This window comes from Emydura macquarii, unplaced genomic scaffold (assembly GCF_026122565.2).
Source record: "Emydura macquarii macquarii isolate MOO-44397 ecotype Brisbane River unplaced genomic scaffold, CSIRO-AGI_Emac_v2 contig_629, whole genome shotgun sequence".
NCBI lineage: Eukaryota > Metazoa > Chordata > Testudines > Chelidae > Emydura > Emydura macquarii.
The window spans coordinates 7500490-7515782 of NW_027130766.1; the positions used below are offsets into that span (position 1 = coordinate 7500490).

The following is a 15293-nucleotide window of genomic DNA, read 5'->3' on the forward strand; positions in this document are numbered from 1 at the left end:
TCTCTTTCCAAAAGCAGTTAGGGTTTCCTCTTTGGTCCAGAAGGGTCACATCCTACTCCATAGGCCTTGAAAAAGAATTTGAGGTTTTACAGGTCATTAAGTAGCTTTTCACTGAAATAGCCATTGCTCCTAGGATAGATACTTGCAGCATTGGCTGGGGCTTGTGGAGTTCTGAGAGCATGACTGTTAGGACCCCCCAGTCCTTTCAGTTCTTAGTTTGCTGACAGAAGCAGAAGTCCAGAGTCCAGCAGCAGGCAATACAACATGTTTATTGGGATCTTTTCAAGCAAGCATCTATTAGGACCCCCAGTCTTTTACACCAACTAATCTTCCCCCCTACTTCCTGTTTTACCTCATTTTTTATAATGTATCTTAACCAATCATTTCTTTAACAATATTACAAGATGATTCTTTAACCAATTTTAACATTGTAACATAATTTTTTAACCAATCATATCCCACCACCTCAACTGATCACAGTTATGCAACAGACAGAAACAATCAAAGAACCAGACAAATTCTAATAGATAATAGAGAATTGAGTACCATAAAGACAAAACTATAAGGAGTGTAGATTTTACAACCACAACTGTTGATAAGTAATTATTTTGCCAGACAGAATGCTATCAAACCAAGTTTTCCTTAAACATTTTAGAATCTTTTCTTTATCTGGAGGTATTAGACTGGATCATCGTCCTAATAGCCTGGTATTAGATGTTATGTTGGTATGTGCGTATGGACTGCAAGCTTCCCAGCTTATGGCTGCTACTGCTGCATCTGAACCAAAGTACAAGGCCTCACACTGTCACAGTGAGATATGGCCTATGGTTTTGATTCTTTGTTTTATACCCCTATAACCAGCTAAATGATAAGGATATACTTACAAAACATAGGCCTTTACAGGCAGGTCTGAATATCTATATTCTATCTACTAACAGACTCTTGAAGAGTAATTGGGTAGAATTTCCTGCATCTAGCTTTTCTTGATTGAAAGGGAGCAGCAGAATAAACTCTGTGTAGAGCAGTCTTGATTTCTGGCTTTACATTTCCCTGGGGAAAAAGACCCTGAATTTTTAGATTTAAGTGCTTTCTTCATACATCTTGGGGAATTCCCACTTCCTTAAAAAAGTGATAAGCTCAGAGATACACTAAAATAGTTTTATCTTTGATTGATAGACCTGCAGTAACCAGAGCTATGTCATGCCATCCATAATTAAGTAGAATTCTCCACTGAAATCAGTGGTGAGTTCTGCTTAAACATGGATGTCATGTATGGCCTCCAGAAATCAGTTTCTTTTCCTAATGAGTACCCAAATGAGATTCTTATCCTTGAGCCACTTATGAGCGGTTATTTCAAGTGACCCTAATGAATTTCCTGCTTTAGGGTGATGGGTTTTTTTAGCTGTATGTTGATCCACATTTTTTATTTTTACACCCTCCCATTTAAACCAGTATCATTCACTTAGTATCCGCAAAGCATACAAGGTTGCATACAGTGCAGTCAGGTTTGATTGGGCTGCCTCGTTCCACAGGTAGGTGAGAGAGGGTCTGTCTGTCTGTGGAATCAGTCCACAGGTAAACAGCATTTCTGCAACTATGTTCTTTTCTTCTTCTGTCAGAGAACAGGCCAGGCTGAAAATGCTTTCTTTGTCACTGGAAAGAATCCACTGCAAGATGCCATCCATCTTTGCAAATAAAGGAACCATGAAACAAAGGATAAGGGAAAACAGTAAAAATGACTTGAAAAGGCAAACAAAATATTTGTTCATGAGCTGGTACATCAGTCTACTGGCCTAATGGCTATCTTGCTGGTTTGCTGTGAAATATGCAGGAAGAGGAGGAGAGCAGAAACAGTTATATTGACTTTTAGAGAACAATGGACCACAGTTTTCAAAAGTAATTAGTAATTTTGAGTGCCCAGTTTCAAATCCCTTAGAGGGCCTGGTTTTCAGAGGGTGAATGTGCAGCACTTTCTGAAAATTGGGACAATTTAAGGTATTTCAAAATCACTAGTCACTTTTGAAAATCTATCAGATTTGTAGGGCACCATTCACTAGTATATTGGTTTTCATGAAAAGTATGTGAGAATTCTTTTAGTTAAAGGCACGTGATGTCAGATGTAATTTAATGTATAACCATATATAATTTTTTCCTAGTGATTCCAATCTTTTTCCTTTTGTCAAACAGAGGGAAATTCTGTACTCCTTACATTCATTTCAGTAGGTTTATCTGAGTAAGGATTGTAGGATTTACCCCTTTAGGTATTTTAAGACATACAAGCCCCCGTGACTTCAATGGAGCTGCATAAGGTGTACTTCGGGCCAGAATTTAGTGCTCTTTTTAATGGAACTTAATATTAACTACACATTCCCCTAGTGAGTCCCATGTACATCTAGTCTGAATCTCATTTGCCTTGGAAGTTCATGTGTAGACCCTTTTACCACGATTTCCCATACCATGTACAATATTATTTCTCTTCACCATTTCCTGGAATAGCTGATGGATTAGACAGAGTTGCTACAGGATATATACTACAATTTTTAGGGACACTCTAGCACTGGAAAATACTCTAGCCAGTTTAAAAGCTATTGTAGGTTTTTATTAGATTTCTAATACAGCTTTATTTCCCTGTAATACCATCTTAGCCAGTTACTACTATATATCAGTTTATTATATTTGAGGACTCACTCATTTCAGTTGTTATTATGAGTGTCTGTGGAGTTCAGTGATAGTCGACTACAGAGGCCGCTCAAACCAGCCCAGACTAACAGTGACCAAAAATCAATATAATCTAATTACTGTTTGGGCATCTAGGCTGATATTTTCAAAGGAGTTTAAAGGGAGTACGGTGCCCAAATCCCATTGATTTTCAACGTATTTTAGGCATCTAATTCATTTAGACTGCTTCAAAAATCCCAACCCTTTACAATAATGAGCTGGTGGAAACAGTCCAGTTCCTAATGAACAGGTATCCACATCACAAATAGCACCATCACTTGGCACTGATTGGTCCCCTTGTTGCCAGTGTCAGCAGAAAAGCCAAAGACTGAAAGGGCTATTTTTCCTAAGATGGTATTTCCAAGTCAGATTTAAAGTATAATTCATAGATCCATAGATTCCAAGGCCAGAAGGGACTGTTATGATCATCTAGTTTGACCTCCTGTATAACACAGGTCAAAGGACTTCCCCAAAATAATCCTAAAGCAGATCTTTTAGAAAAACATCCAATCTTGATTTAAAAATTGTCAGTGATGGAGAATCCACCATGACCCTTGGTGCATTGTTCCAATGAGTAATTATTCTCACTGTTAAAAATTGATGCCTTGTTTCTAATCTGAATTTGTCTAGGTTCAACTTTCAGCCACTAGATCATGTTATACCTTTCTCTGCTAAATTGAAAAAACATTATTAAATATTTGTTCCCCATATAGGTACTTATAGACTATAATCAAGTCACCCCTTAACCTTCTCTTTATAAGCTAAATTGACTGAGCTCCTTGAGTCTATCACATGTTTTCTAATCCTTTAATAATTCACATGGCTTTTTTCTGAACCCTCCCCAAATTATCAACATCCTTGAATTGAGGAAACTAAAACTGGACACAGTATTCCAACAGCTCACATCATTGCCAAATATAGAGGTAAAATAACCTCTCTACTCCTACTTAAGATTCCCCTGTTTATGCATCCCAGGATTGCTTTAGTCCTTTTGGCCACAGCACCACAATGGGAGCTCATGTTCAGCAGATTATCCACCATGACCCCCAAATCTTTTTCAGAGTCACTGCTTCCCATCAGAGAGTCCCCTATCCTGTAAGTATGGCCTATGTTCTTGGTTCCTAGATGTATACATTTAGCTGTAAATGCATATAGATTGCTTGAGCCCAGTTTACCAAGCTCTGTATAAATGACCAGAATAATGGTAAGACAGGACTGTGTGGAAGGTTGTAGTGCCCCTGTACTATCTATCTGTTAGTGTATCTACCTGGATCTTTGATATTTCTAAAGTGTTAGCTTTTCTGCAAATTAATTAAGAGTTTCAGCCCCAGGTCTGCTTATCTGATGCCTTTTGCCAGCACTAAATTAATCCCAAAGAACAATACATAGAAACTGGCTAACAGTCCTACTGTGAAAGATGTTATCAGGGACAGCATTGATAAAAATGTTCTAACCAAGCAAGGGACAGCCAGCACTTTTATACTCTGCTGTATGCTACGATCGAGCAGATTAGGTATTTACTCTTGTTCCCTTAAGTAACAGGTTCACCACAGACATTGAGGAGCATAAATGCAGTATGTTCTCAGTCCATCACTTTTTACTGCAGATACCTCTGCAACAGCGTAGTGACAGAGTAGTGACAGATATATGGAGACAGATTCCAAAGTGGGTAAATTAAGTCTTTTCCTTATGCCTGAAATACTGTGAGAGAGGCTACTACTAGCAACAGTCCCTGTACCGGGAATATTGAGGGAGGAGATCTCTGGGATCCGGTCACAGTTATTGGAGACCTATTGCAGCCCTGAATTAGTGAGCCAGATACACAGATGATTATTACATTCTGGCCATTCTGTTGTAAGATCTAGGGAGCAGGGAATGCCTGAATTCATGGTGCCTCTTAAGTCCCTTTGAATCATGTCATGATATAATCCTAAGAAAAGAATGTGTGTGTGTTTAGAGGGGAGGAAATAGAAGCAACTGGGAGTCGTATAACTCTGATTTGGCTAACATGCCTGGCACATGCTGCTGGTTCTGATTGTGAGGTGTGGAGAGGAAATCAGCTTAAGTATATTAGTGGGGGTGGGGACAATGATTTGATAGATCCTGACCCATCACAATCTCAATCCACATCTTAGTCCATAGATTCCTGCAAGGATAAACTGAAAATTAAGGGCCTGACTTTCGAGAGCTCAGTTCCCATTTTCAAAGGGGTCAGCACTTTGGGGGCTGCGCTCATAGAAAATTCAGCCATCAGTGTCACAATGGATCTGCTGGATGCCCAGCTTTTTTGAAAATCTGGACCCACAAAATGAACAACGGGACCTCTTTCTCACTAAAACATTCAGCTCCTACAGGTATTGGGTTTTTTAGCTGCAAATCTGCTCCTAGATATCACTCCGTTCAAGAGGCAGCTGTAAGGACATAGGAAGAGTGATCTAAATGGTTTGGCATGGTTGCTCTTCTATTCATGTTGACTATAAAGGAAGCACCTTGAGTTCATATAGCACCTGGATGAATCTCACATGCACCAGGCCTGCCAAATATCCCGCTGGGTGCTGTCCTGAGCTGTACAAATCAGCGTTATTGCAGTGTTAACTAGTAAATAGTCAAAAATATGAATGTGGGAGGGTCTTACCAGCTCAAACTGTTTGGCCACCATGTTCTTCTCTAGGCAGGCCAGAAGCAGGGGCAGCATTCTAAAGTCCAGATCTGTGAAAATTAAATCAGAACTGAGAGAGTCAGGAAAATGCCAGGGATGGTATGCTCTAAAATGGAGTCGGAAATCCCTTTTGAAGGTTCTGGGTGCACTGTAATAATGCATTAATATAATTCATGCTTTAAAAAATGCAATGTATCTTCTTTTCTCAACTGTTTGGTGAAAAATGCCAGGTTAACAGTCCTTGAGGCTGAAGCCCTTTGTTGCTAGAACAGGTAGAGTGCAAATGGTAGCAATGTACAAGCTTCTGTGCACATCCCCCTCTGATGTGCCTCAGGTCTGATCTGAAGGCACCACTACTTGATATGAGAGGGGAATTCAATCTCCAATGTCCATTCAGTTCTTGTTATGATTAAATGGTGGTGTTAGGGATGTGTATTCCTGTCCACTAGGAAGTGGATTGAAATCCACCAAACACATTTTACATAGGGCACTAGCCATCACCAGGTGATAATTTGTGCTGAATGTGAGTGATTTATTATAGAAATGAAAGGTTCAAACGGCCCTGAGCTGTGTTGTTCCTTTGTTTCAAATTGAGTCCTAAAGATCTCCACTCTAAAACCACAGCCCTTCCAATCAAGGTTTCACAGGAGTTTCAGTGGGAGAATGCTGTCACACTTCAACTGCATGCAGCACTCACCATGACTAGATGTCCCAATCTGGGACCCTGTGACATGGAACTGGTGAAGTAAGAAGCAATAGTTTTAGCAAATGGCCAACACAGATTCTGTATGGCAAACCCTGAGACTTGACAGGTAAAAAACGTAGAGGAGAAGGGAAAAACTGCAGAATACCACAGCAGCAGAGAAAAATGGTGGGACGAGAACATACTGGGATCAAGGTGAAACCAAATCTCAGAGCCATTCTGAAGATGAAGAGGGGATTTGCTAAAGTGCATTTCATCCCTTCAGATTCTCCAAAGCAGTATTTCTCAGTCTTTTCAGGTTGGCGACTCCTTATTCAAAGTAAAAATTTTTCCCATCCCCTGTACATTTACTATAAAAATAAAAGTAAAAATGTATCAATAATAACAATGCTAAGCCTATATAATTTATTTGTGTGTGTGTTTTGAGAGGTTTACAGAGAGCACTAGATCTTGAAAGATGCATAGGGAGTCAGGGAGTGAATTTTGTTTTTGTTTTTTGCTTTAGATTGTAATAAAATTTTCCATGCCTCACGATCCCCCCCCCGATTGTCTGTCGTGTCCTACTGGTTGAGAAATACTGCTGCAAAACTAACCCCTGACCACTTCATTACCCACTTTTCTATTCTTATTTCAGCTGCAGAAACTTCACCTAGTTTTTGCTTCCTTCTCACCAATACCTTTTCCAAATTCATGACTAGCAGTATGAAAAAATTATACAACTCAAATAACAAACTGCAGCCTTTCTTGCCTCTCCTCTTAATGCTCCATGAATCTCTCTCATTCATAAGCTGCAGCACACGCACACAAAACGAAATCTGTTTTGCAACTGCTCTTCCATGAGTCTCAGATCAAAGATGTGAGACCCCATCAGTGCTATCAGAGTGGTGCCTATCCAATTATTTAAGGAACACATTTGGGGATTGTCTGTCATGTATGGATTACATATTTGAAATCTGTGCCTTGGAAGATGCTTAACCTATAAAGATCCAAGTCTATTTCTCCAGGGATATGAAGCAGAAAACATCAAAGGGGGCTTGGCATTTTAAAATTAAGCACTGAACAGGTTACCTAGGGAGACTGGGGAATTCTTGTCACTGGAGGTTTTTAAGAACTGGTTAGATGAACATCTGTCACAGATGGTCTAGGTTTATTTAACCCTGCCTCAGCGCAGCAAGGTGGACTAGATTACCTTTTGAGATCCCTTCCAGCCCAACATTTTCTATGATTCTGTGATTTTGCTCTGATGTTCAGTTTACTGCTGACCCTTCCATTCCCTCATTATGCTGGGTTTGTGCTTTTCTGACATGATGCAGCAGTAATGCAAAGGCAGCTGCTTCCGACTTGTGAAAGCCTAGTTTCCTGGGATAAGGATAAAGTGAACACTGCTCTATAAAACTTAATACTTCTAGTAAGACTCCATGATAGCGTATAGGCTGGACTTCTTGCAAGATAGATTGGAATATCCTGAATGTGCTTCTGAGCATATCCCAGAAACTCAGCCAAATTTGTGTACTATTTGAAAATAGATAGTGCTGCCTGAACAGCAATAATATCAGTTGTCTGAAAGAATCAGTAGAAGGAGAGACAGCTCAGGTTGGGTTCTCTCAAGTTCTCAATAGGAGTCAGTCCTGATTTTGAGAGAACACAAGGCCAATAGAAATTCTACAACCCACTGAAAAAAAATCAACCCAGGAAGCTCAGATGAGCGGGTGGTATATGGTTATTTAGATCCAACACATACAACTACAGAACTCTATGTGGAAAATTTAGTTCTTCATGGATAAGGACAATCATTCATGCTTTCTCCAAGTCATAAGTTTTTCAAGCAACTTTGGGACTGTTCTGCTCTGATTGAAGTCTCCATACCTTCTAAAGAAGAACACAGAAAATGCACCGGTTGCCATAATGAAAGGGCTTCTTCTCTCCCACCCTCAGAGAAAACTCCTAAATCATGAAGCAAATTTTCCACCTGAGGCCGAAGAATATCATCCAACAACTCCAGCATTGAGTGCTTAGGTTGACCCCCTGCCAGGGAAAGCTCCAGCTGGTGATGAAATGAATAAAAGAAGAGGAGGGAAAAAAAGGGAAGGCTGTCAGTCAAAGTACAGATCCTTCCCCCAGAAGCTTTGCATTATGGCATTGTGTATATTAAAATGTATGTCTGAACATTTAGTGTATTTGTAACCCACTGGTGAATGTGTTTTACAGGTCTCCTCTGCTGCCTGATCTGCAGACGATATGACTCTAAAACATTGACTCAACTCAAATTATAGCAGCTCATGCTTTTAGCCCTGAAGGTCCACAGTTCAATACCCAGGCAAGATGGAGGCTGTCATATTTACAAAAAGACCTGCCCTCTGCTTATACTCAAAAGTACCTCAGAGGCAATGAGTGCTTCCTACACTCACAGAATACCTCCACCAACATGCCTCAAAGCTAACCTAAGGAGATCACCTTCAAGTAGAGAAGAAAAAAGTTATGTCTCCATGGCCCATTCCATCCTTGACCTCTGTTCTGAGACTGACAAACAGTGCCAATTATGTGGTATTTTTGTGACATGGACACCTGTCCCCTTAGCACTGTACTGAGACCACCAGGCAAATGGAAACAACTCTCAGCCATTTCCCACCAGGCAGGATGCAAAACAGTGATCTAAAGGTGAAAGGCTGCACTCTAAATCCTGTTACTAATTTTCTGAACCATCCAGTCCCACAATGAATGCAATGGTTAAAGTATTTGACCCTGATTCTCATTTACACTAAGGCCCCTTTACTTTACTTTCATTTAAACCATCTTAAGGCATATTTACACTGCCAGGGTGCTGTAAAGGAATCTTAGTGCAAATGCAAATCAGGCTCTATATTTTAAACTCTTCCTTTTGGTAGCTCACAACTGTCTAAAGTCTGGTCTACACTTAAAAATTAGATCAACTTAGCTATGTTGCTGAGGGCTGTGAAAAATTTTGCTCCCTAAGCACTGTGGTTAGATTGCCCTAACCCCCAGTGTAAGTGCAGCTAATGCTTCCATTGACCTAGTTACCACCTCTCAGATAGGTGGATTGACTACATTAACAGAAAACCCCCTTCTATATATACTATGGCATGACAGCAGCACAGCTGCACCCTTGTAGCTGTGCAGCTGTAGTGTAGACATACTCTTAGACATTTGCCTTCTGACATCTGTGTCAGGAGCAGGATGATCTTTCTAGCCTATTGCTCTGTTATGTCTGTGTGGATTGCAAAATATTGCAGTGACCAATCAGCTGGAGTGATGAATGTGTATCTAATCTCTATTTAAGTGGCACTTGGCATGTATTCATTTCACAAGTGCACCAATCAATGTGTTTCTTGGCTTAATGTGAACTTGTAACATGAAATTTAAAGAAGTACAAACCACAGTTTTAACAGCTGATATAACATCACCATCCTGCAGAAAGCTCTCAAAGGTTCCCAGCAGCTTGAGCCTGAGATCCTGATTCAGATACATCAGCTGCTCACATTCTTCTTTGATAGTGCCCTTTGCTTTCTGAAATGCTGATGACAGGTAAAAAGAAACATGTATCAGCTCTCAGCCAACCTACTCACCTAATGTGGCAATAAGCTACTCCACCAAGCGTGACCATGGTGTGATACATAGCTGAATGTGTTCTAGTGCTAAAGTGAAAGAGGGGAGTCAAGCAATGATATTTTCACTGCAGTGATACTGACCTATTTGGGGAAAAAATAAAACTAAAATCAAACCACACAGTAAATAAAAATAACAGAGCAAATATTAGTAGCACCTATGACTCTGGAGACAGGATTCTGGGGTATCGCTCCCAGCTCTGTTATGGGTTCATTTTGTGAGCTTGGGCTAGTCATTTCAGTTTCCTCCATCTGTAAAGTGGGGTTGCTGATATCCACCTCATAAGGGTGTTGTGGTGGCTAATCAGTGTATGTTAATCACTTTGTGGGATGCTAGATACATGAAAAGTATTAATATTCTGCAGTGTCCCTTTTCAAGCCCTCTGAGATCAGAAAAACAGAAGCAAAATATGAAGAAAGGAATTAAGAACATGTTACTTGCCTGTTTGTGAAGACTCTGATTCATCCTTGAAGCCTGAAATGAGAAAAACACCAGTGTTATAATTGTACTAAAATTAAATTGAAGGAGAAACTTAACAATACTATGTCCTTCTCTGGGGCCCTTTCTCAAGACTTTCAGAGAACTTTACAAGCAGCCATTAACTGAACTTCACAACCCACCCTCCGCCCCTCACAGGAACTAGAAATAATCCTGGGGGTGTGTAGTTATACCCATTTTACACTATAGTTTACTGAAACCTAGAGAGTTGAAATGGCTGAAGGCCACCCACCAACTCAGTGGCAGAACCAGGAACAGAGTCCAGGAGTTCCTGACTCTCCTTTGTTTTCACTAATCACTTGCATTCTAATGACAGTCCAGATATGTGCCAGGTAGCTTTATCCTATAGCTGTATCCTACTGGGTCTTCACTCATAGCATATCTGCTAGCTAATCATTTATCTCCATGCATTGGTGCTATCATATCAGAGTCCCTCTTAAGAACCCAAATCCCACTGTCATTCTTTCAAGTACAGTGACTGATTTGAGGGTGCCTTTATATTATCCCCCTAGGTATCCACTCCAAATAATTTCCCTTTCTTCCAGTCCCAGTAACGTTTTTGGAATGGCTCATGGTTGGTAAAGCAGCCTAGATGAATTTCTATTAATCTAGCTCAACAAAATATCTATGTTGACTCATTTTTACTTCAACCATTATGAGACATGCCTGAGATGCGCTGCTGAGAACCAGCTAGTTGAGAGATGATGAGAGGGAGAAGAGGAGTATCTAAATGATATGAAGTAAGAGCGAAGAAAGTTAGAAGTTAGATGTAGCTAGAGAAGGCCAATAAAATAAATTGCATACCATCATAAACAAATGAAGGCTTTCTATTGTGTACAAACTTATGGCCACCTGGAGAAGAAAATAGAAATTATTATTAATGATATTTTGACCTCATGTTAGGATCTCAAAGTGATTTCCAATCACTCACTAATTAGGCCTTCAGCATACATGTAATCTTTGGAAAATTATATTATCCCCATGTCAACAGATCAGGAAACTGAGGAACAGAGAGGGTAAGTGACTTGCCCAAGGTCACAGCAAATCAGTGACATAGAAGCCAGGAGTCATTGTAACGGTAGCATCTGAAGTCAATGGATGTTTGACCGCTGCCAAATGAAAGTGGCATAAACTTGTGTAACCCCGACCCATGTTACGTAATTGGGGCCAGGAAACAGAGACCAATCCCTTTCCAGCACTTCTGAGATCATACTTTTGTTACAAATGGGACATTCAGTTCCCAATTCTAACCACAAGATATAACTGCCATGTTTTATCTAATGTTGTAAGGAAAATGTGCTGTACTTTGGGCTGCAGAAAGCAAAAATAATATAACTTCATTAAAGATGGACCCATTACCCCATGTTACACAGGTCTTGATGGTTTCAATGCTTAGCTTAGATCACTTACAGAAATCTCCTTCCTTCTGGGTATTCAGGGGCTGTACTACATATGCCAGCACTGTGCCCTGAGGAATCAGCATCATCTTCTTTTTAAAGCTCTTGCCCCGCCCCTGTGGAGTTAAAAACAGCCACACTTCTCTGGTAAGATTACTAAGGCAGGTCAATAAATCCTCAAGTGGATACTTGACAAGCATTGATTCTTGACCGAGTCTATGGAGATATGGGGGTTCTCCAGTTCCTTCATCAGAAACAGGCTTTTGCTTATTTATGGCTTTTAAACAAGGTTGCTTTGGAGCAATTTGTCAGGAGAAAGGAACAAGCTGCAAGAAATAGCCTCATGTTATGTGCCTGATTTCAGCAGAGCAAAATGCTGTGTAAACCTAGTGTTTTCTCTCTCTCTCCCTCTCAAAATCTTTATGTGAATTTAAGTGTCGGTGCAGATCTGGCCAATGGATAGCTCAAAAGTCTTGGTGGTGTGGTTGTTGCTGCATTTGTGTCAACTGCAGAGCACAGGATCTGTGCCCTGCAGAGACCTTCTGTGCCACCCTTTAATGGGCCAGAGGAGACATGAGGTGCTTCTGCCCAAAAGAGGCTGAGCGGCAAGATACTAGGACGGGAAATTAAACCAGAATCTCATGCATGATGGCCATACAGAGCATGGCCACCAATGGCAGTGGGTGCCAATATGGTATTGACACCCACCTGTGAAATTCTTCTACTGTTGTGTCACTTCTGAGGAATATGTGCTATAGTGTGTCAGGTGCAGATGAGACCAGCCACTTCATCCACGCTGCTAGCGAGTGACTAATGGAAGAGGTTGTTCCTGGAAATGAACACCTCTGGCAGGTGCATTGAACTAGAAGGAAGATATCTTTATTTTTACTTTGATTTCATTTGTTTATTTCACTAATTCAGTGCTCCAGGTGCCTTACTAGGCTGGTCCCAATATCATGCTCTTTGCAAGCTGGCAGGAACATAGATGTCAATACAATGGCGCCAGCCACAGCTGAGTCGAAGATCTGCAGTATGACTGAGATGACACAGTACAAATGCACAAACCTGTATTCCACATATTTCCCCCGTGGTGATCTGGACTTTGCCTTCTCCCTGGTTCATCTTCTCAATGAGCATTGGTTCCTTTATCTCAAAAGCCTCAATTACGACATACAGCTGCCTCCTAGTGGAGTCTGAGAACTCCTTTATGAACGTATGTGTCATGTCAATTTTCCTGCAGAGGACACGGAGTAACAATGAGAATATCATCTGCTGTTACTACAAGGGATCTCAGCCCTTGTGCTTCAGGGCATCTGCCAAATACTAACTGCATCTGGTTAGGGAAAAAACCTCCCCTATGAGCAAGTTGTTACTAGTGTAGTGGGAGGGAATCCTTACGCCTTCTCCTGCGGTTGATGCTCTATCTTAGGAACATAAATGGGCCTCATCACCACAGTGTCTGAGTGCCTAACAATTATGAATGTACTTACCCTGATGAAACCCCTGTGAGGCAGGGAAATACTGTTACCTCAATTTTACAGATAGGGAACTGAAGCACAGAGAGGCTAAGTGAGTTGTTCCACGTCACACGGCTTGCCTGTGGTAAAACAGTGAATTGAGCCTAGGCCTCTGCAATTCTAGAGCACAATTTAACCACAAGGCCATCCTTCCTACCGGCACATCTCTTCAAGACTCCCCAGGGCAATAGGGACTGGGAATGTTGTGCTCAATCCTTGTTGGAGAGGAAATGCCATAAGTCACTCCATGAGAACTTTCTGGCCAGCGGAGGACTTAGTTTCACCTGCCAGAGGGTACTGAGCTCCAGTGAGAGGTTTACCTTCTTCTGCTAGAAGCATGGTTTCTGTGATGCAAGGTCTCCAGGGCTAGGAATGGGATTAAATGCTATGTGCTGTTGTATTAATTTGGAGTTATATGGGCCCAAAGGGTTAAAGGTGTTAACATGGCCCAATCACTGTCCAACATTAAACAGTTTTAAACAAGGTTTGGGGTTTGGTAATACAGAGACCTCAGCCTGCTTACTACCATGGCAAACACAATATTAACTTTTTAAAAACCTTTTTATTAAAGATACAGAAAAAAAGGAAAAACAGGTAAAGCATTTGAAATCTTTAGGAACACTTTCATTTCAACAATATCCCTTGTTCCCTTTCCCTTTATCTGGCGAGAGTTTTTAGAAGGAAATCCCTCCTACTTTCAGTCTTTTATATGGTATTAAAGATGATAATAACTGTCCTTTTGGGAGGAAAAAAGAAAAAGACTTTAAATGGGCTGGTATTGTTGGTGGTGCTGTTTTCGTTAAAGTCCGATCATGTTTCTAAAAGACAAAACAAGACAAACACACACAAGGACAGGAGAGAAAAGAACAGCAAAGATGGAAAATGCCACTTCTGTCTCTGGTGTTTACTTTTGTTTTCACTCTCACTGCTGGAGAAACAGGTGTGGAGCATAGTTTTATTAGCTTCTCTGAGACTGGCAAACTTGTACTAGCCTCAGGCTGTTTGGGGCATTGCTTTTAACTGCCTCTTTGATCGCAGGCTTACAGCAGCATTGTAGAATATGCAGTCTGGGCTGGCTAAGATAAGTTCTTACTAGACCGAAAGAAAAAGAAAAGAAAAGAAAAGTGGGGAAGGGAAAGGACACTGGGATCTGGGAAGGGAGGACAACAAAGTCTCACATCCCAGATGGTGTTGGGGTTTAGCCAGAGCCAGTGGAGGTGGCATTGTAATTTGGCCCCTCTCTCTGGCCCAGTCAGTTTGAGGGATTAGGACAAAGATGTTACAGTGGATCCTGGGGTGCTAGGAGATGGTAGGGGTGGCAGCCATGATACTAAAGCTCACTCCTTCTGGTCCACCCATTTCCAAGATGGCAGCTGTCAAACACCTTTTGAATTTTCCCCAAAGTCTTTTAAGGATCCCAAAGGAGGAGTGCTGGGTATAGTAGCCCATCCCCTCATTATTTCATTCACCAATTAGGCCTAATTTTTGACCCACCTATTTTGGTTTATTGATTTCTGGTCTCACACTTCTTTTGTTTACCAGGTTTAATATCTGCATACTCCTTGAATTATATTAGTAGGCCTTTTTGTTTGTAATAATTCAGTCTTTCCATCTCCCTTTTGTTTCTTTTCCCATCAACATTTGTTGCAATACGTTATTGTGACATTCTATAAACTTCCACTCACCTTTTACTGTTGAGCTCACAATTAGAGTCAGTTTGCAAGCCCAGTTATTGCAACTGTTCCTGGTTGTGGGGAGTAGATCTCAAGGCTGCAAAGGCCTTGAGATAACTCCCAGAAGAGATAAAATAAAATAAAATAAAATAAAAATCCATACTCACCACTGCCCTTTTTTAACGATGTAGGCTTTTCTCACCGATGTCGGAGAGACTGAAAATGAGCTCTTCCCTGAGCCGGCAAAGTCTACCTCTGTGGGCTGTAACTTAAGGCTGAGATTTGCTCCTGCTTTGTAGTCCATGGTCTTGGAGTACAGTAACAGATCATCATATTTCACCTCTTGGGAAACAAACTTCATCAGCTTTCATTTATTGCAGAAACTCTTATTTGTACTCGTTCATATAAGGTTTACCTCAGACTCTCACCACCAGCTTCCCACAGACCCTCAATATACCCAAAGAACCTCTGCTTTCTTAGATAGCTGGAAATGAGTCTCTCCCA

The 15293-nt window shown here is 40.9% G+C and overlaps 1 protein-coding gene across 1 annotated transcript; it reads right to left on the reverse strand.

Moving 5' to 3' along the window:
• Nucleotides 1-258: 258 nt before the first annotated feature.
• Nucleotides 259-15093, reverse strand: LOC137148314 (gasdermin-D-like). The gene is made up of 9 exons (XM_067540960.1): nt 14957-15093; nt 12665-12833; nt 11613-11715; nt 11007-11054; nt 10146-10178; nt 9474-9613; nt 7947-8124; nt 5354-5427; nt 259-1685 (listed from the first exon to the last, which is right to left on the reverse strand). Exons 1-9 carry the CDS (start codon nt 15091-15093, stop codon nt 1455-1457), a joined length of 1113 nt encoding a protein of 370 aa, XP_067397061.1. The 3' UTR covers nt 259-1454.
• Between the last annotated feature and the right edge of the window lie 200 nt (nt 15094-15293).

What these genes read in the sequence shown, in the direction of transcription:
- LOC137148314 (XM_067540960.1), bottom strand. Translation starts at nt 15,093, where the DNA reads ATGGACTACAAAGCAGGAGCAAATCTCAGCCTTAAGTTACAGCCCACA. An exon ending in ATCAGAGTCTTCACAAACAG is followed by an intron (nt 9,614 to 10,145) that starts GCAAGTAACATG and finishes ACCTGTCATCAG; the next exon opens with CATTTCAGAAAGCAAAGGGC. An exon ending in TATCAGCTGTTAAAACTGTG is followed by an intron (nt 8,125 to 9,473) that starts GTTTGTACTTCT and finishes TTTCATCACCAG; the next exon opens with CTGGAGCTTTCCCTGGCAGG.